The sequence below is a fragment of the Entelurus aequoreus genome, linkage group LG06, assembly GCF_033978785.1.
Source record: "Entelurus aequoreus isolate RoL-2023_Sb linkage group LG06, RoL_Eaeq_v1.1, whole genome shotgun sequence".
NCBI classification, from domain to species: domain Eukaryota; kingdom Metazoa; phylum Chordata; class Actinopteri; order Syngnathiformes; family Syngnathidae; genus Entelurus; species Entelurus aequoreus.
The window spans coordinates 83,687,843-83,707,838 of NC_084736.1; the positions used below are offsets into that span (position 1 = coordinate 83,687,843).

A 19,996-nucleotide genomic window follows, 5' to 3' on the forward strand; every position below is an offset into this window, starting at 1 on the left:
AGGTAAGGCAGGTGGCTGGCATGTTGTCATCCACAAAACAAACTACGCTCGACATACCCGTCCGTCAACTCTCACGCTTTGTCTGGGGACAATCCTATATTTTGCCCTCTAAATGGAATAATTTTCCGGTAAATCTACTGTATTTAAACTTTAACTGGGTGGTTGGTCTGGTAGAGATGTATTTTCTTGATGCCAAGGTAGTTAAAGATGAACACTTGAGCACAAGCGTGTACAGAAAAAAGACTAACAGTTTTTTAGACTATTCTAGTTGTGAAGAAAGGTCTCCCGTATAGTCAATGATTAAGAAGTCGGGAGGATCTGTGATGCTGACATTGTGATGCTGACATTGTGACATTGTGATGCTGACATTGTGACATTGACATTGTGATGCTGACATTGGTTTTGATGAACAAGCTGGGGAACTTTGCGATTTTAGCGAAAGGACATGGTGGAAAAAGTCTTGATCAATCTTTGATGAAGGTGAATAATATTGATAGGAAGTATTAATTGAAATGAAGTGTTTGTTCTTCCAAGTCCCCGGGCTTAGTTTGTGCTACTACCTTTTCTAACATTACTTGGGATTTCAATTTGCATGAAGAGACACTGTTCCATTTTAAAGAGCCATCCTCAGGTAGGTCATGTATTTCAGGAGTTCCCCAATTTTGCTCCTAAACGTGTTCCTAATTTAAGAGACAAATTAGTCCGAGCAGATTGTTTTATTGCTCTGCAACATTTTCTAATAAGTACTTAATAATGACTAGTTAAGAGCCAATATGTTACTAATTTGCATGTTAATAAGCAACTAATTAATGGTGAATATGTTCCCCATACTAAAGTGTTACCATGTTTTATTACTGGTGCACTTGATGAAGCGTGCATGAACATCACCTTGTTCAAACAACAAAACCAACACAGTGCATAAACTCACAACAAATGACACACCTGCAAACCAGTCAGTTGTTTCCGTATCCGTAATACGCCGATAGGGAGAAGTTTGTATTTACACGATGAGTCGGGTGTGTTTTGACCGCCGCCGAACCCCTGAGGCCGACTCACCAAACCCCTAGTGTTCCATCCAACCCAGGTTGAGAACCACTGATCTAATCCCTGCAAGTACTATACTTACATCTCCCTTCTTACATGATGTGAATACATTTTGAAATGACTATTACATACACTCAGCAAGTAATTGTGTCTTTTGGAAACATGGAAGGACTACATTATTACATACATTTGTTAACGACATGATTTATTACCAAGTCTGAACTTAATATTTACAGTTCCAGAGACATGAATCCATATGAGGGTTTCTAACAAGCAGGAATAAAATACTTCTCCACATCCAGGGTGAGTGAATGACCCAGCATGGATGTTGTTGGAGTTACTCTAGAATGAAAATTGTCCTGGAAGTGAAGGTCTATTTCAGGATGGTTTCTTCATTTGCTGTGAAGACAAAAACAAAACAAGATGAATACATAACAATCATGAAAATATTTACCACTAGTATTCCAACAATATAAAATATAATTCATGTGTTTTACAATAATAAAGTGAGTCTATGGACAGTGGGCTGGCCTGGAGATTACATCAGTAACAGTCTGGTGTGCCGTGGGAGATTATCTAATTTCACCTATTTGGGTTAAAAATATTTTTTGCAAAGCAGTAATTATAGTCTGCAAATGGTGTGTTGTTGTTGAGTGTCTGTGCTGTCTAGAGCGCGGCAGAGTAACCGTGTAATACTCTTCCATGTCAGTAGGTGGCAGCAGGTAGCTAATTACTTTGTAGATGTGGGAAACAGCGGGAGGCAGTGTGCAGGTAAAAAGGTGTCTAATGCTTAAACCAAAAATAAACAAAAGGTGAGTGCCGCTAAGAAAAGGCATTGAAGCTTAGGGAAGGCTATGCAGAACCAAACTAAAACTGAACTGGCTACAAAGTGAACAAAAACAGAATGCTGGACGACAGCAAAGACTTACTGCGGAGCAAAGACGGCGTCCACAAAGTACATTCGAACATGACATGACCATCAACAATGTCCCCACAAAGAAGGATAAAAACTGAAATATTCTTGACTGCTAAAACAAAGTAGATGCGGGGAATATCGCTCAAAGAAAGACATGAAACTGCTACAGGAAAATACCAACAAAAATAGGAGCGCAGGACAAGAAGTAAAACACTACACACAGGAAAACAGCAAAAAAGTCCAAATAAGTCAGGGTGTGATGTGACAGGTGGTGACAGTACACCTACTTTGAGACAAGAGCTATAGTGATGCATGCTTGGTTATGCTTTAAAGTCATATCCAACAATTGCGACAACGACTTTTTACTGTCAGCTGAGTTTGGTTTTTTAATGATTTCTGCTGGTGGTGTGCCTCCGCATTTTCTCAACGCAAAAAAATGTGCCTTAGCTCAGAAAAGGTTGAAAAACACTGAATTAAATGATCTGTCTGAGGCTGAATCCCTTTTAGACTGACAGCGAAATGAGCAAATTAGCAATTTTGAAATATGTAGCACTTTTCATTTCTTCGTTCCGAGTTAATCAGAAGAATTGTACAATTATTTCAGTGACTTTTTCTTTATTTAAAAAGGACTGGTGACTAACCTAAATCTTTTTCTGGGGTTATTGGAGACGGGGCTTGTGTTTAGAGACTGCTGTGAGCCTCCTCCTCCTCCACAAAGCACTCACAGGCGCAGCCGCCACTACCTTTTAATATTTGTTAGGGGTGTAACGGTACATGTATTTGTATTGAACTGTTTCAGTACGGGGGTTCCGGTTCGGTTCGGAGGTGTACCGAAGGAGTTTCCACACGAACATATTAAGTAGGCGCCTCTGCTTCCTTCTGCCTCTGTCAGTCCTCTACACAGCACCCGGCATTGTCTCACCCACACAACCATCTGATTGGTTACAAACAGAGCGGTAACAGCAAATCAGCAGTGCGTATTCAGAGCGCATGTAGTCAGTGCTTAGCGTTTAGCAGGTAATCATCAGGCTGTGGACTCTCCACAAATGATAATAAACACCTCCCAGTCAACTACTAGTAACATCACTATGAGCCCGTTGACCTTCTAGAAATATAAAAGGCAGCTCAGCTCACTCGCAGTCCTGGAATGAGGTGAAGGCTAATTCGCTTTTAGCGTAACGTTAGCTCATTTTGCGGTGTGTGTGTGTGTTACGGACAGCAAAGCCCTGTCTGTCTGTTATTTCACTTGACCTTTTTCTGTGTTGATTGAGCTGTGTTGAAGCAGCAAAAAAGGACATTATGTTAAATGAAGAGTTTCTGTCTCTGATAGTTGATATAATAATGTAAGTGCATCATTAAGCCTACATGCACTCCATGGTGTTCAGGGATGAATAGTCTCTCCTATTGTTATTGTACTATTTTTTCAGCTATAGTTACATGAATCATTAGTAATGTAGCAGCCTAGTTTTGAATGGCAGGGTCCCTGCTATCACATGTTGATACAAATATAACATTTACATAATAAATCAACTACAGGCTTCCCAAATGCTGTAATAAATTAAAGGCCTACTGAAATTAATTTTTTTTATTTAAACGGGGATAGCAGATCCATTTTATGTGTCATACTTGATCATTTTGCGATATTGCCATATTTTTGCTGAAAGGATTTAGTAGAGAACAACGTCGATAAAGTTCGCAACTCTTGGTCTCTGATAAAAAAAAACTCGCCCCTACCGGAAGTAGCGTGACGTAGTCAGTTGTTCACTCCCTCATATTTTCCTATTGTTTTCAACGCAGCTAGAGCTATTCGGACAGTGAAAGTGACGATTACCCCATTAATTTGAGCAAGGATGAAAGATTCGTGGACGAGGGACGTTAGAGTGAAGGACTAGAATGCAGTGCAAGACATATCTTTTTTCGCTCTGACCGTAACTTAGGTACAAGCTGGCTCATTGGATTCCACACTCTCTGCTTTTTCTATTGTGGATCACGGATTTGTATTTTAAACCACCTGGGATACTATATCCTCTTGAAAATGAGAGTCGAGAACGCGAAATGGACATTCACAGTGACTTTTATCTCCACGACAATACATCGACGAAGCTCTTTAGCATCTTTAGCATGAGCTAACGTGATAGCATCTGTCTCAAATGCAGATAGAAACAAAATAAATAAACCCCTGACTGGAAGGATAGACAGAAGATCGACAATACTATTAAACCATGTACATGTAACTACACGGTTAATAGATCTCAGCCTGGCAAAGCTTAACAATGCTGTTGCTAACGACGCTAAGGCTAACTTAGCAACCGGAGCTCACAGAGCTATGATAAAAACATTAGCGCTCCACCTACGCCAGCCAGCCCTCATCTGCTTTGCTCAGCAACACCCGTGCTCACCTGCGTTCCAGCGATTGACGGCGCGACGAAGGACTTCACCCGATCATCCGTGCGGTGGGTCTGCTAGCATCGGCTAGGCGTCTGCTATCCGAGTAAGTGGTCCTTGTGTTGCTACAGCCACCTACAACGTTCTTCTTTGCAGCCTCCATTGTTCATTAAACAAATTGCAAAAGATGTCCAGAATACTGTGGAATTATGAAATGAAAACAGAGCTTTTTTGTATTGTATTCAATGGAGAAGGCATACCGCTGTTCCCCGGGCTACGTCACGCGCATACGTCATCCTTCGAAGGCTTTTTCAACCGGAAGTGTGGCGGGAAATTTAAAATGTCACTTTATAAGTTAACCCGGCCGTATTGGCATGTGTTGCAATGTTAAGATGTCATCATTGATATATAAACTATCAGACTGCGTGGTCGCTAGTAGTGGCTTTCAGTAGGCCTTTAAGCATGATGAGTTGACTTGAAACTGTTTAATGTTGCACTTTTTATACGTAGAAGAAAAGTTTTGTCATTTTATTTAATCTGAGCAACAACTTGAGGCAGTTTAATGTTGATTAACGTGGGCAGAATTATTATAGTGTTCCCAATGTTAAAAGGATGAAGCCATTGTTTACAAATTTGGTAAATAAATAACCAAAAAATTCATATTTTTTTGTTTTCTTACTGTACCGGAAATGAACCGAACCGTGACCTCTAAACCGAGGTACGTACCCAACCGACATTTTTGTGTACCGTTACACCCCTAATATTTGCACGCTGCACATTTGGCACATGTCTTCCTGCAGGTCTATGTCACCTGCGCTATAGACCACCACATGCATCTTGCCCACGCCATCACCATGATGTTTTGGTGAGAAGATACTATGGCGTCACATTAGTACCAAAAATACAAGCGCGTAAAAACTGTTATCACGCGCTGATTCTCCACTTCGTGCGCGCGCAGCGCTGTCATGTTTCATTTTGGTACTTTGGGGGCGGGCATGCTTAGACCGCCCCTTCTTTCTGATTGGCTTTGGGGGGGGGGGGGGGGGGGGGGAAATAAAAATACAACTTCAAGTAGGTTGTAAAAAAAGGCAGATGAAGTGAAACTATAGCAATGCTTTTCTTTCCACTCTCTCCTGCACACAGACACTCATGTTATGAGAAGTATATTGTTTCAAAAATATTAACATTAACTGTTGATATTTTAAACATCTTTCAGATTACATTGCTCGAATTCAAAAACCACTTTACTACACAAATATCAGGCCCAATGTGCAGGATTATTCTATTAGTATTAGTTATTTTTATGTTTTATCATATCTTAGCTTATTTTTATGTTTTATCATATCTTAGCCTATTTTTATATGGTCTTATTATATTTATATTTCAGTTTTTATTGTATTTTATTTTATTTTATAGTTTTTCATATTGTAGTTTATTTTTATGTTTGATTATATCTTATCTTAATTTCATATTATTTTTTATCCACTTCTTCCTCCGTAAATCTTGATACATATTGACGATGACCCGCCCTGCTATACTTCTGATTGCTCAAAGCCAATCAGAAAGAAGGGGCGGTCTAAGCATGCCCGCCCCCAAAGTACCAAAATGAAACATGACAGCGCACAGACCGAGACAGCGCGCGCGCAGAAAGGCACCGCGCGCGTTCAAAACGAGACAGAAGAAGGCACCACGTGCGCGCAAAAGGGTGTCGCGCGCGCGCACGAAGTGGAGAATCAGCGCGCGATAACAGTTTTTACGCGCTTGGATTTTTGGTACTAATGTGACGCCATAAGATACGTCCAAAACCAAAAAACGCAATTTTTGGCTGAATATTTCCAGTGGCCGACATCACAATTAAAACATGTCTGACATGATACCTTCTGCAAGCTGCTTGGCGATGCGCTCCTGCTCCTCGTGGATCTTCTTCTCCTCTTCTTCGATCCTCCGCTCCTCGGCCGCAATAGGCTTCAGTTTGGCTGGGGGCATCAGAGTGTGTTGAGGTTGACATTTCCACTATAGCAGCAGAACGTGGGAGCGTCTTGGCCTCGCAGTAGCTTACCATATCTCATTTTGCCATACAAGACGCCAACAATCAACGCTGAATACCTGGCAGTCTGGAATGTAAAGGTGCATACCACACAGGTAAATACGGGGGTGCCCAATGTAAAAGATCAGTCTCACTTTTCTAGCAGATATACTTCTCACATTTAACTCACTTTTTTCACATTTTCATCACATTTTGACTCTTAATATTAAATCTAAATGTTCAATCAAACCTAAATCTTAAATATGCCATCCATTGTCCCTTTCGGGGTCGCGGGGGGTGCTGGAGCCTATCTCAGCTGCATTCAGGCGGAAGGCGGGGTACACCCTGGACAAGTCGCCACCTCATCGCAGGGCCAACGCAGCCCGGAAAAGGGTGGAGTGCCATCTCCAGGTTGGGGAGGAGACCCTGCCCCAAGTGGAGGAGTTCAAGTACCTGGGAGTCTTGTTCACGAGTGAGGGGAGAGTGGATGGTGAGATGGACAGGCGGATCGGTGCGGCGTCTTTGGTAATGCGGACGCTGTATCGATCCGTTGTGGTGAAGAAGGAGCTGAGCCGGAAGGCAAAGCTCTCAATTTACCGGTCGATCGACGTTCCCATCCTCACCTATGGTCATGAGCTTTGGGTTATGACCGAAAGGACAAGATCACGGCCCAAATGAGTTTCCTCCGCCGGGTGGTGGGTCTCTCCCTTAGGGTGAGAAGCTCTGTCATCAAAGTAAAGCCGCTGCTCCTCCACATGGAGAGGAGCCAGATGAGGTGGTTCGGTCATCTGGTCTGGATGCCACCCGAACGCCTCCCTAGGGAGGTGTTTAGGGCACGTCCGACCGGTAGGAGGCCACGGGGAAGACCCAGGACACGTTGGGAAGACTATGTCTCTCTCCCGGCTGGCCTGGGAACGCCTCGGGATCCCCCGGGAGTAGCTGGACCAAGTGGCTGGGGAGAGGGAAGTCTGGGCTTCCCTGCTTAGGCTGCTGCCCCCGCGACCCGACCTCAGATAAGCGGAAGAAGATGGATGGATTTTTATTTATAGTTTTAATTGGTTTTACCCTTTAAAATCGTTTTTAATCATATTTATTTTTATATTGGTTTTATATTTATTTATTTTTCGTTTTTATTCAGTCATTGGTGGAGCTCAGGATATTTTAATATTGTTTTAAATATTGTTGTGCAGCACTTAGGAAACATTTTTGTTGTTTAAATGTGCTTATACAAATAAAGTGGATTGGATTGGACCCCATAGGTAAAGAGATTAATACACCATTACGTCACAAATGTGGTTGTATTGGGAATAAGTGCAATGTTTCAGACATCCATCCATTTCCTACCGCTTGTCCCTTTCAGGCATGTCAACACCGCGTTGCACTTGCAACATTTACGTGACATGCTGACTGCATTTTGACATTAGCGTCCTAATTTAACTTGTCCAGTTTGAAGAGTAGCATTTAACACCATCATTTGAGGGGAAAGCAACACAATATAGAGAGAATATTGATCATTAATGCTAACACACTTAGCACGGGACAGCTAACATCAGCTAGCATGTATTAGCTTCCGGCTGCGTGACTGCAGATGACGGTCACAATATAATGTGGACCTAATTATAAAAAGTATGTTAGGGGAAACTAACCTTAATCAACGGAGACACCGCAACCGGAGGAGCCATGACTTTACGACTTTAACGGCTGGGAGTTAGCAGCAGAGGTCACTTTAGCACCGCAGAGGATTGTGGGTAAGCGTTGACTTCCTCTCTTATGAGCCTTTCTGGCAGCAAGTTGTCATTGTTGCAGTGCTGCCCCCCTCTGGTTGTTATTGTTGTTGCAGTGCTGCCCGTGTCACGCCAATTTTCTTCCCATCACAAAAACCTTCCTAACCCCCATTTACTTCCGGGGTGATTTTCGCTTACGTCAGTTCCTCCTACGTCATTGACAGCGATCGATAGCACTTCGTTTGACTCTTTTTTATAATATAGCGTTAACAAAACGTCTGAATTATCAACAATAATGTTGATTTAAAGTACAGACATTTAACATTATATATTAATTAATATTACTGAAATGTTTCAACAATAATGTTGATTTAAAGTACAGACATTTAACAGTATTATATATTAATTAATATTAGTGAAATGGTTTCAACAATAATGTTGATTTAAAGTAGTACAGACATTTAACAGTATTATATATTAATTAATATTTTTTGCACGTTACCACGAAGACAGAAGTTCGCAGCAGCGGCCCTAACACTCCGCTTGAAATGTTGCGAAGCCTGCTGGTGTTTGACATAAGTCCCCTGGGACAGATAAAGACGAATATCATCCAGTGACACCACCATTTTCAGGAGATTTGGATTTATCGATCGCTGGCAATGACGTGAGAGGAAATGACGTAAGTAAGAGGAACTGACGTAAGCGGAAATGACCCCGGAAGTAAATGGGGGCTAGGAAAGTTTTTGTGATGGGAAGAAAATTGGCGTGACACCCCCCTCTGGTTGTTATTGTTGTTGCAGTGCTGCCCCCCTCTGGACAGGAGCTAAAACGTTTTGTAGACAGTAGCTTCTTTTCATATTGGAGTATCTTTTTCACTTTGTAATTTGATTTATAACAATGTCAGTCATGCAGTTATTATTTTATGACTCAACTACTATTGTTTGGTAATCATGTATGGTTGGCCAAATGGGACAAAGTTAGATAAGTGAATGCATATTTAATAATTTCCTAAATATGTCGAAATTTGGAAAATACAAACGTGTATTTATTTAATGTAAAATTATTTAATAAATTATTGATTTAATCTTTTTTTTTTTTTTTTGTGGTAATATACGTACGTTTTTGTTGTTGTTGTAAAAACCCAGCAGAATATAAAAATAAGCAACATATTCAAACCAGCAGACAAGATTTTAGTTCAGAATAGTTTATTTGACTTGCATCGTGTGATTAGTCATAAAACCTGCTTTAAAAACCTGTTTTCACCTGAAAGTGTTTTTGTAATGTGCTACATTTACTCCATTACATTTACTAAAGTTACTTTTTGGATATATTGGACTTTTTGAAGCAACATACTTTTACTTGAGTATGTTTGTGAAGAACAAACTGTACTTTTAATGAATGAATGTCAATCAATCAATCAATCAAGTTTATTTACATAACCCTTAACACTGATGCCGGTAGCGCGTTACTTAGTAACGTGCTAGTCTAATATGACGTCTTTTTTCATTAACGACAAATCTAACGCGTTCCTTTTTCCAAACCAGTAGTCACATTAAAGTTTATTTGCCTTTGCAGTATTAACAGTCAGGTAAAAAAAGACAGTATTTATTTTATTTTATACAAAACAAATAATTTATGTCAACTGCTGTAAAGAAAAACTGTTTCATATATATATATATATATATATATATATATATATATATATATATATATATATATATATATATATATATATATATATATAGAGATATATATATATATATATATATATATATATATATATATATATATATATATATATATATATATATATATATATATATATATATATATATATATATATATATACATATATATATATATATATATAAACCAACGGCGGCTGGGGTAATGTCGGTAGCTGCATTGTTGAATGTAACTAATAAAGTAACTTGTAATCTAACTTACTTACTTTTGAAATCAACTAATCAGTAAAGTAACTAAGTTACTTTCTAAAGGAGTAATCACTAGTCATTAATCAGATGAGTTTTTCAAGGTAACTGTGGCAACACTGACCCTTCGAGTCGGGACCCGGGGTGGACCGCTCGCCTGGGAGTTGGTTGGGGACATCTCTGCGCTGCTGACCCGTCTTCGCTCGGGATGGTCTCTTGCTGGCCCCACTATGGACTGGACTCTCACACTATTATGTTAGATCCACTATGGACTGGACTCTCACACTATTATGTTAGATCCACTATGGACTGGACTCTCACACTATTATGTTAGATCCACTATGGACTGGACTCTCACACTATTATGTTAGATCCACTATGGACTGGACTCTCACTATTATGTTAGATCCACTATGGACTGGACTCTCACACTATTATGTTAGATCCACTATGGACTGGACTCTCACACTATTATGTTAGATCCACTATGGACTGGACTCTCACACTATTATGTTAGATCCACTATGGACTGGACTCTCACTATTATGTTAGATCCACTATGGACTGGACTCTCACACTATTATGTTAGATCCACTATGGACTGGACTCTCACACTATTATGTTAGATCCACTATGGACTGGACTCTCACACTATTATGTTAGATCCACTATGGACTGGACTCTCACACTATTATGTTAGATCCACTATGGACTGGACTCTCACACTATTATGTTAGATCCACTATGGACTGGACTCTCACACTATTATGTTAGATCCACTATGGACTGGACTCTCACTATTATGTTAGATCCACTATGGACTGGACTCTCACACTATTATGTTAGATCCACTATGGACTGGACTCTCACACTATTATGTTAGATCCACTATGGACTGTACTCTCTCACTATTATGTTAGATCCACTATGGACTGTACTCTCTCACTATTATGTTAGATCCACTATGGACTGGACTCTCACACTATTATGTTAGATCCACTATGGACTGGACTCTCACACTATTATGTTAGATCCACTATGGACTGGACTCTCACTATTATGTTAGATCCACTATGGACTGGACTCTCACACTATTATGTTAGATCCACTATGGACTGGACTCTCACACTATTATGTTAGATCCACTATGGACTGGACTCTCACACTATTATGTTAGATCCACTATGGACTGGACTCTCACACTATTATGTTAGATCCACTATGGACTGGACTCTCACACTATTATGTTAGATCCACTATGGACTGGACTCTCACACTATTACGTTAGATCCACTATGGACTGGACTCTCACACTATTATGTTAGATCCACTATGGACTGGACTCTCACACTATTATGTTAGATCCACTATGGACTGGACTCTCACACTATTATGTTAGATCCACTATGGACTGGACTCTCACAATATTATGTTAGATCCACTATGGACTGGACTCTCACACTATTATGTTAGATCCACTATGGACTGGACTCTCACACTATTATGTTAGATCCACTATGGACTGGACTCTCACTATTATGTTAGATCCACTATGGACTGGACTCTCACTATTATGTTAGATCCACTATGGACTGGACTCTCACACTATTATGTTAGATCCACTATGGACTGGACTCTCACTATTATGTTAGATCCACTATGGACTGGACTCTCACACTATTATGTTAGATCCACTATGGACTGGACTCTCACACTATTATGTTAGATCCACTATGGACTGGACTCTCACTATTATGTTAGATCCACTATGGACTGGACTCTCACACTATTATGTTAGATCCACTATGGACTGGACTCTCACACTATTATGTTAGATCCACTATGGACTGGACTCTCACTATTATGTTAGATCCACTATGGACTGGACTCTCACACTATTATGTTAGATCCACTATGGACTGGACTCTCACACTATTATGTTAGATCCACTATGGACTGGACTCTCACTATTATGTTAGATCCACTATGGACTGGACTCTCACACTATTATGTTAGATCCACTATGGACTGGACTCTCACACTATTATGTTAGATCCACTATGGACTGGACTCTCACACTATTATGTTAGATCCACTATGGACTGGACTCTCACAATATTATGTCAGACCCACTCGGTCTCCCCTAGAAGGGGGCGAAGGGGGGGTTCACCCACATATGTGGTCACCCACATATGTGGTCCTCTCCAAGGTTTCTCATAGTCATTCACATCGACGTCCCATTGGGGTTGTGAGTTTTTCCTTGCCCTTATGTGGGCTCTGTACCGCGGATGTCGTTGTGGCTTGTGCAGCCCTTTGAGACACTTGTGATTTAGGGCTATATAAATAAACATTGATTGATTGACCCTTAACCACAAATGTCTCAAAGGGCTGCTATTTCATTTTGAGAAATGTCCGTAGTTTCAAGAGCTATTTACTTAATTAGCTGTTTGCTTACATTCATATGCAAAAGCCCTTTCGACGTTCAGGCCCGTCTATTACTCACCAATGATCGATAACAACCTACCATTTTCCAGTGTCAACCATCTCCTCAAACCACAGCTACCCTCATATCTCACATCTCAGCGCTAAACTGCAAGCTTTTTCTTTGACTATTTTATATCCCAAATTGACATTATCCGCTCGTCTCTGGCGACTCTGCACAGCTTCGTCCTTGACACCCCGACAACACCCGCTACACAACATCTTACACAACTCACCGCAGGAGGTCGAGAAGATTATCCATACTTCAAAATCATCCACTTGCTCCCTGGATCCCTCTGCCCTGCTAAAAAGTCACTTTGACCGCCTCACATCCAAAATAATCAAGCTCTCCCTCCCACCTGGCACAGTCCCCACCCGCTTATAAAACAACTCTGATCAAACTCCTTCTGAAAAAAACAACCTCCTGATCCCAAACCCCTTTCAAATTACAGACCAGTCTGAAACCTTCCATTCACACCCCAAACTCTGGAAAAAGTCATCTCCTCTTAGCTCCACAAGCATCGCAAATATATGAAAACTATGAAAAACTCCAATGCGGTTTCCGCCCCCCAGCACAGAAACAGATCTCATCAGAGTAACCATTGATCTGCTGATGTCCTCGGACTCTGGTTCCACATCCCTCTTCATTCTTCTCCACCTCTCTGCTGAGTTCCACACCATTGACCACTGTCAGGTTCAAACACTGATGGCATCTATCAAACAAGACAAAAGGCAAAGAATCAAACAGAGACAGAATTCAATTTGGACTCAAAATATTGAGGAGAGACGCCGTGGACCTGTAACCTCTTACAGTGTCTCAGCACGCTCTCCCAAAAGATCGCACTCCTCCTTCTTTATTTGACTTTCTCCAGAGGGAAGTGGGTCGTAAACAGCGTTGCCTTGGGTGCAGAATAGTTCGAAAGAAGAGGTCGTAAAAATAGTTCAAAAAGAGTTCCATAAAATAGTTCAAAGAGAGTTCCGTAAAATACTTCAAAAAGAGTTTGTCTGGAAATTGGGCAGATCCTGTCATCTCTTCGCTTTGAAGTCCTTGGGCCAGAACAACATCCTTCTGTTGATTACCATACATGAGAGAAAACAGGAACACCTTCACGTCCTCCTCCACAGTCTCCAGCACTTCATCGGCCTGTCTGACATTGCCCTTCACTGGTTTCATTCCTACCTCACTGACAGGACCGAGTACGTGGTCCTGGGGGTTGCAAAATCTCGTCCCCACACCGTCAACTCTGGAGTCCCCCCAGGGTTCCGTACTCGGTCCGAGCCTCTTCACCATCTACATGGTTCCCCTCGGGTGTGTCGTCAGCAGGCATGGATATGCTGACAACACACAAGTCTACCTCAAGGTGTCCTCCTCTGGGTCCCCCTCTGCCACTGTTCCTTGTCTCAGGTCCTGCCTGGAGGACATAAACGCATGGATGAGCCAAAACCTCCTGTAGCTAAATGGCTCAAAACCAGAAGCCATCCAAACCGGTACCCCTTAACAACTCTGCTTCTCCCCCATCACCTCAGTTTCACTCTCATTTCACAACATTCCTCTCTCGCCATCTGTTACCAACCGTGGGGTTTACCCCCCACCTCTCCTTTTGTCAGATTCAAACCCCGAACTATCTATTACACAAGACAAGAAGAAGGAATCAAGCAGAGTCAGAGTTGAATTTCACTCATGAGGAGAGACGTATTGGGCTGTACACTCAGTTACAGTTTCTCCCTACGCTCTAAGGTACAGTCCCACGTGCTCCTCTATTTATTCGGGAGGTCCCTAGTTAACATCACTGCAGTAGACACAATACATGATTAATCAGAATGGAAATGTGCTGACACTCGTGATCTCGCCCTGTCTCTGTCCTGTCCGCGTTGAGGTACTCGATGTCCGTCCTTGGCTGTCAGCAGGCAGGGTCTGGAAACAAACTGCTGACACGAGACGACTCGCAAAGCAAGCTTACCCGTTGTGTGCCTTTGCACGGATAGAAAAGTACAACTTCAGCACAATTGATAATAACTATAGCAACGGCCTTTAAGCATAAGAGTTGTGTGATAACTTATACATCATTAGTCTAACACCTTTGACAATCATGTCACCCATTTCTGCGAATCCCTCCTTCTTTCACCTCCGTAACATCTCCAAACTCCGTCCTTTCCTCTCCCTTCCAGCTGCAGAGGAGCTCGTCCATGGTTTTGTCTCCTCCAGGTTGGATTACTGTAACGCACTTCTCCTAGGGATCCCTGGCAGGAGCCTCCAAAAACTCCAGTATGTTCAGGACAGCGCTGCCTGGGTCCTGATGAGGGTGGGGTAAGTACCCATCCTCCGCACTCTTCACTAGCACACCATCTCTGCCCGCATCGAATACAAGGATCTCCCGCACACCCGCCACCGTCTGCACGGTGATGCCTGCACTTACCTCACTGACCGGCTCACACCACACGCCTCAACCACAACCCGGCCAGGCCTACAGCATGGTCTGCTCGCGCCCGCCCAGGACACGACTCAAGACCATGGAGGACGGGGCTTTTGAAGCTGCCGCCCACGACAGCAGCTAAAGAAGGACTTCCCTATTCATCCCCGAAAAAACCCGCTAGGTGAACAACTGATTTTACCACTTCCGGTGCCGACGTAAGACAACCCGCATATGTAAAAATGGGAGCCATTACCTCCCTGCTTGGCTTGGGGGTTGAATCACCACAAGTGATTCCCGGGCGCGGCCACCGCTGCTGCTCACTGCTCCCCTCACCTCCCAGGGGGTGATCAAGGGTGATGGGTCAAATGTAGAGAATAAGTTCACCACACCTAGTGTGTGTGTGACTATCATTGCTACTTTAACTTGACATGTGAGCATAGGATGAACAAACACACCACGCTACTAAGACTATAGTGGACATTAACTGTTAGCTTCTAGCCCAAAGTGCGGCACAGGGGCCAACTGTGGTCCCTCACTCCTTTGTCATCGGCCTTAAGCACATTACAAAAATACCAAAAAAATAGAGATCTCATTAGCATCCCTGGTGGTGACATCTATCACAATTTGCATCCCTGGTGGTGACATCTATCACAATTTGCATCCCTGGTGGTGACATCTATCACAATGATGTGCCTCCATGGAAATGCCCCCCCCCTCTACCTCAGAGAACTACTCACCCCCAAATCCTCCACATGACACCTCCGCTCCGGACAGGCTAACCTCCTCCAACCTCCGAGGACAAAGCTACGAACAATAGGAGACCGGGCTTTCTGCTCCGCTGCGCCCAGTCTGTGGAACGCTCTCCCTGACCACCTGAGGGCACCACAGACTGTGGATGCTTTTAAAAAAGGCTTAAAAACCCTTCTTTTTTAAAAAAAAAAGCCTTTTTTAAGATATAAGCATACTAGTTGTAGCTATTTGGCTGTTCTAGTTTTGATTTTTATTAATTTTTTATTATCTTTTTCTAAAATTTTATTTATTTTTTAAATTTTTATTTGTATTTGTATTTTATTTTTATTTTTATTTTTTGTAATACACTGTAGCACTTTGAGGTTGTTTACTCAATGTACAAATAAAATCTATTATTATTATCCATCCATCCATCCATCTTCTTCCGCTTATCCGAGGTCGGGTCACGGGGGCAGCAGCCTAAGCAGAGAAGCCCAGACTTCCCTCTCCCCAGCCACTTGGTCCAGCTCCTCCCGGGGGATCCCGAGGCGTTCCCAGGCCAGCCGGGAGACATAAGTCTTCCCATTATTATTATTATTATTATTATTATTATAATTAGAGATGTCCAATAATATCGTCCTGCCGATATTATCGGCCAATATATGCGTTAAAATTTACTATCGGAAATTATCGGTATCGGTTTTTTTATTATCGGTATCGGTTTTTTTTTTTTTTTTTTAATTAAATCCACATAAAAAACACAAGATACACTTACAATTAGTGCACCAACCCAAAAAACCTCCCTCCCCCATTTACACTCATTCACACAAAAGGGTTGTTTCTTTCTGTTATTAATATTCTGCTTCCTACATTATATATCAATATATATCAATACAGTCTGCAAGGGATACAGTCCGTAAGCACACATGATTGTGCGTGCTGCTGCTCCACTAATAGTACTAACCTTTAACACTTCATTTTACTCATTTTCATTCATTACTAGTTTCTATGTAACTGTTTTTATATTGTTTTACTTTCTTTTTTATTCAAGAAAATGTTTTTAATTTATTTATCTTATTTTACTAATTTTAAAAAAAAGTACCTTATCTTCACCATACCTGGTTGTCCAAATTAGGCATAATAATGTGTTAATTCCACGACTGCATATATCGGTTGATATCGGTATCGGTGGATATCGGTATCGGTAATTAAAGAGTTGGACAATATCGGAATATCGGATATCGGCAAAAAGCCATTATCGGACATCCCTAATTATAATTATGGTGGTCCCAAAAAGTGTGTCGGTTTTAAAAGTGCTCCCCCTCTGGTCAACATATGAAATAACAAGTGTGTGTAAGAAATTGAAATGCACGCCCTTTGGCTAAAAATTGTTTAAAAATAAATAAATATGTATAAAAGGACGTACTGTAATAACTTGAAGTAAATGATAAAGATTAAAAACCAATTACAAAAAATAAAACCAATTACAAAAAATAATAATAATAATTAACGAACAGCTTTTTTATATGTGCATAGTATGTATATATTATTAATGTTGTAAATACACATCTTTATATATCTAGAAAGGCTGGTCCTAAAGAATATGTGTGTGTGTGCGTGTGTGTGTGTGTGTGTGTGTGGTGAAGATAATAATGGATTCGGGGGTCAAGCATAATAAGATAAGACTTGAGCTCATCAAAGTAAATTTATTGTACAGAATTAGAAAGATATTTTGAAAAAGGACAAAAGTTCAGGTTACAAAAGGAAACATTGATCACTTCAGTAGTTTTTTAAGTTGTTGTTTTTTTCCATCAACTTAAGTTAAAGTTAAAGTTAAAGTAGCAATGATAGTCACACACACACTAGGTGTGGTGAAATTTGTCCTCTGCATTTGACCCATCCCCTTGATCACCCCCTGGGAGGTGAGGGGAGCAGTGGGCAGCAGCGGTGCCGCGCCCGGGAATCATTTTTGGTGATTTAACCCCCAATTCCAACCCTTGATGCTGAGTGCCAAGCTTCTGGTGTGTTCAGGCAGAGAATCTGCAATAAAGTTGTTGAAGTGTCAATGAGTCAGTTTGCATGACAGTGGCCATCACCAAAGCAGTGGTTAAGCTTCTGGGAGGTTCTCTTGGCGAACCTCACTCTCCCTCGCTGCTTCAACGAGGCCGTGTACTGATTGGACTTGAGTTTGGAGTAGTAGTCGGAGAACTTGTTGAAGAGGATGGATATGGGAAGACCGTTGAGGATGATTCCGAAAGCGATGCAAATGAAGGCAAAGAGGCGACCCAAGATGGTCTCTGGGTAGACGTCGCCGTAGCCCACCGTGGAGATGCTGACCTGTGAAGTCACAAGCTCCATTCAGTCAGTGGAGTTTGGCTTTACAAAAAGAATACGCTAATAACGTTAATTATGACAATTATAGCTGTGTAATGACTCATTTTCAGTGGGTAGTCAAATCTGTAGAAGGCTGTCAGTAAACATAATACAATACAATACAATACAATAATACAATACAATACAATAATACAATACAATAATACAATACAATACAATACAATACAATAATACAATACAATACAATACAATACAATACAATACAATAATACAAGGTGTTCTACTGAAGTGTTGTGGGTGCTTCATTAAAGTTACATTTTTTAACCAAAAAATATAACAAGAAGATCACAGTTTTGCATATCTTATAATTAGTGGTTACAATTAATGCTTACAACTCTGTGGAAAGTTAGTACTCTCTAAAGGTTTTAAACAACCCCTTTGAGTCTCTGTAGACCAGCTGGTAAACTTCTAATTAACCTCCTGAGACCCAGCGTCCTCTGAAGTGGACATTTGTGTCAAGCAGAGTGGACATTTATGTTAAGTTTATAACTTCCTGAGAACAAACGTCCTCCAAAGTGGACATTCATGTTAAGTATATAACTTTCTGAGAACAAATGTCCTCCAAAGTGGACATTTGTGTCAAGCAGAGTGGACATTTGTGTTGAGTTTATAATCTCCAGAGACCCAGCGTCCTCTGAAGTGGACATTTGTGTCAAGCAGAGTGGACATTTGTGTTGAGTTTATAACTTCCTGAGAACAAACGTCCTCCAAAGTGGACATTTGTGTCAAGCAGAGTGGACATTTGTGTTAAGTTTATAATCTCCAGGGACCCAGCGTCCTCTGAAGTGGACATTTGTGTTAAGTGTATAACTTCCTGAGAATAAACGTCCTCCAGAGTGGTCATTTGTGTTGAGTTTATAATCTCCAGGGACCCAGCGTCCTCTGAAGTGGACATTTGTGTCAAGCAGAGTGGACATTTGTGTTGAGTTTATAACTTCCTGAGAACAAACGTCCTCCAAAGTGGACATTTGTGTCAAGCAGAGTGGACATTTGTGTTAAGTTTATAATCTCCAGGGACCCAGCGTCCTCTGAAGTGGACATTTGTGTTAAGTGTATAACTTCCTGAGAATAAACGTCCTCCAGAGTGGTCATTTGTGTTGAGTTTATAATCTCCAGGGACCCAGCGTCCTCTGAAGTGGACATTTGTGTCAAGCAAAGGGGACATTTGTGTTGAGTTTGTAACTTTCTGAGAACAAACGTCCTCCAAAGAGGACATTTGTGTCAAGCAGAGTGGACATTTGTGTTAAGTGTATAACTTTCTGAGAACAAACGTCCTCCAAAGAGGACATTTGTGTCAAGCAGAGTGGACATTTGTGTTAAGTGTATAGCTTCCTGAGAACAAACGTCCTCCAAAGTGGACATTTGTGTCCTCCAAAGTGGACATTCATGTTAAGTATATAACTTCCTGAGAACAAACGTCCTCCAAAGAGGACATTTGTGTCCAGCAGAGTGGACATTTGTGTTGAGTTTATAATCTCCAGAGACCCAGCGTCCTCTGAAGTGGACATTTGTGTCAAACAAAGTGGACATTTATGTTAAGTTTATAACTTCCTGACAAAAAACGTCCTCCAAAGTGGACATTTGTGTCAAGCAGAGTGGACATTTGTGTTGAGTTTATAATCTCCAGAGACCCAGCGTCCTCTGTAGTGGACATTTGTGTTAAGTATATAACTTCCTGAGAACAAACGTCCTCCAAAGTGGACATTTGTGTCAAGCAGAGTGGACATTTATGTTAAGTGTATGACTTCCTGAGAACGAACGTCCTCCAAAGTGGACATTTGTGTCAAGCAGAGTGGACATTTGTGTTGAGTTTATTATCTCCAGAGACCCAGCGTCCTCTGAAGTGGACATTTGTGTCAAGCAGAGTGGACATTTATGTTAAGTTTGTGACCTCCTAAGAATCAGTGTCCTCTAAGGTGGACATTTATGTCAAACAGAGTTGACATTTGTGT

At 41.3% G+C, this 19,996-nt stretch overlaps 2 protein-coding genes and 1 long non-coding RNA gene across 3 annotated transcripts in view; 1 reads left to right on the top strand and 2 right to left on the bottom strand.

Annotated features, from left to right (window-relative positions):
- The first annotated feature begins 525 nt into the window (after positions 1-525).
- tmem150aa (transmembrane protein 150Aa) overlaps positions 526-19,996 on the top strand; it is a 55,157-nt gene continuing 35,686 nt past the window's right edge. The window contains exon 1 of the mRNA XM_062051665.1: positions 526-631. The gene's annotated coding sequence lies outside the window, so the exon portion shown is untranslated. The remainder of the gene's footprint in view (positions 632-19,996) is intronic.
- On the bottom strand, positions 1,221-8,172 carry LOC133652671 (uncharacterized). The gene is made up of 4 exons (XR_009826606.1): positions 8,018-8,172; positions 6,405-6,459; positions 6,223-6,321; positions 1,221-1,443 (listed from the first exon to the last, which is right to left on the bottom strand). It is a non-coding gene; the product is annotated as an uncharacterized LOC133652671 (long non-coding RNA).
- The window catches only part of LOC133652668 (potassium voltage-gated channel subfamily V member 2-like), a 7,809-nt gene continuing 5,154 nt past the window's right edge, over positions 17,342-19,996 (bottom strand). Inside the window, exon 2 of the mRNA XM_062051664.1 lies at positions 17,342-17,987. Within this exon, the coding sequence (XP_061907648.1) occupies positions 17,721-17,987 (267 nt within the window). The 3' untranslated portion in view covers positions 17,342-17,720. The remainder of the gene's footprint in view (positions 17,988-19,996) is intronic.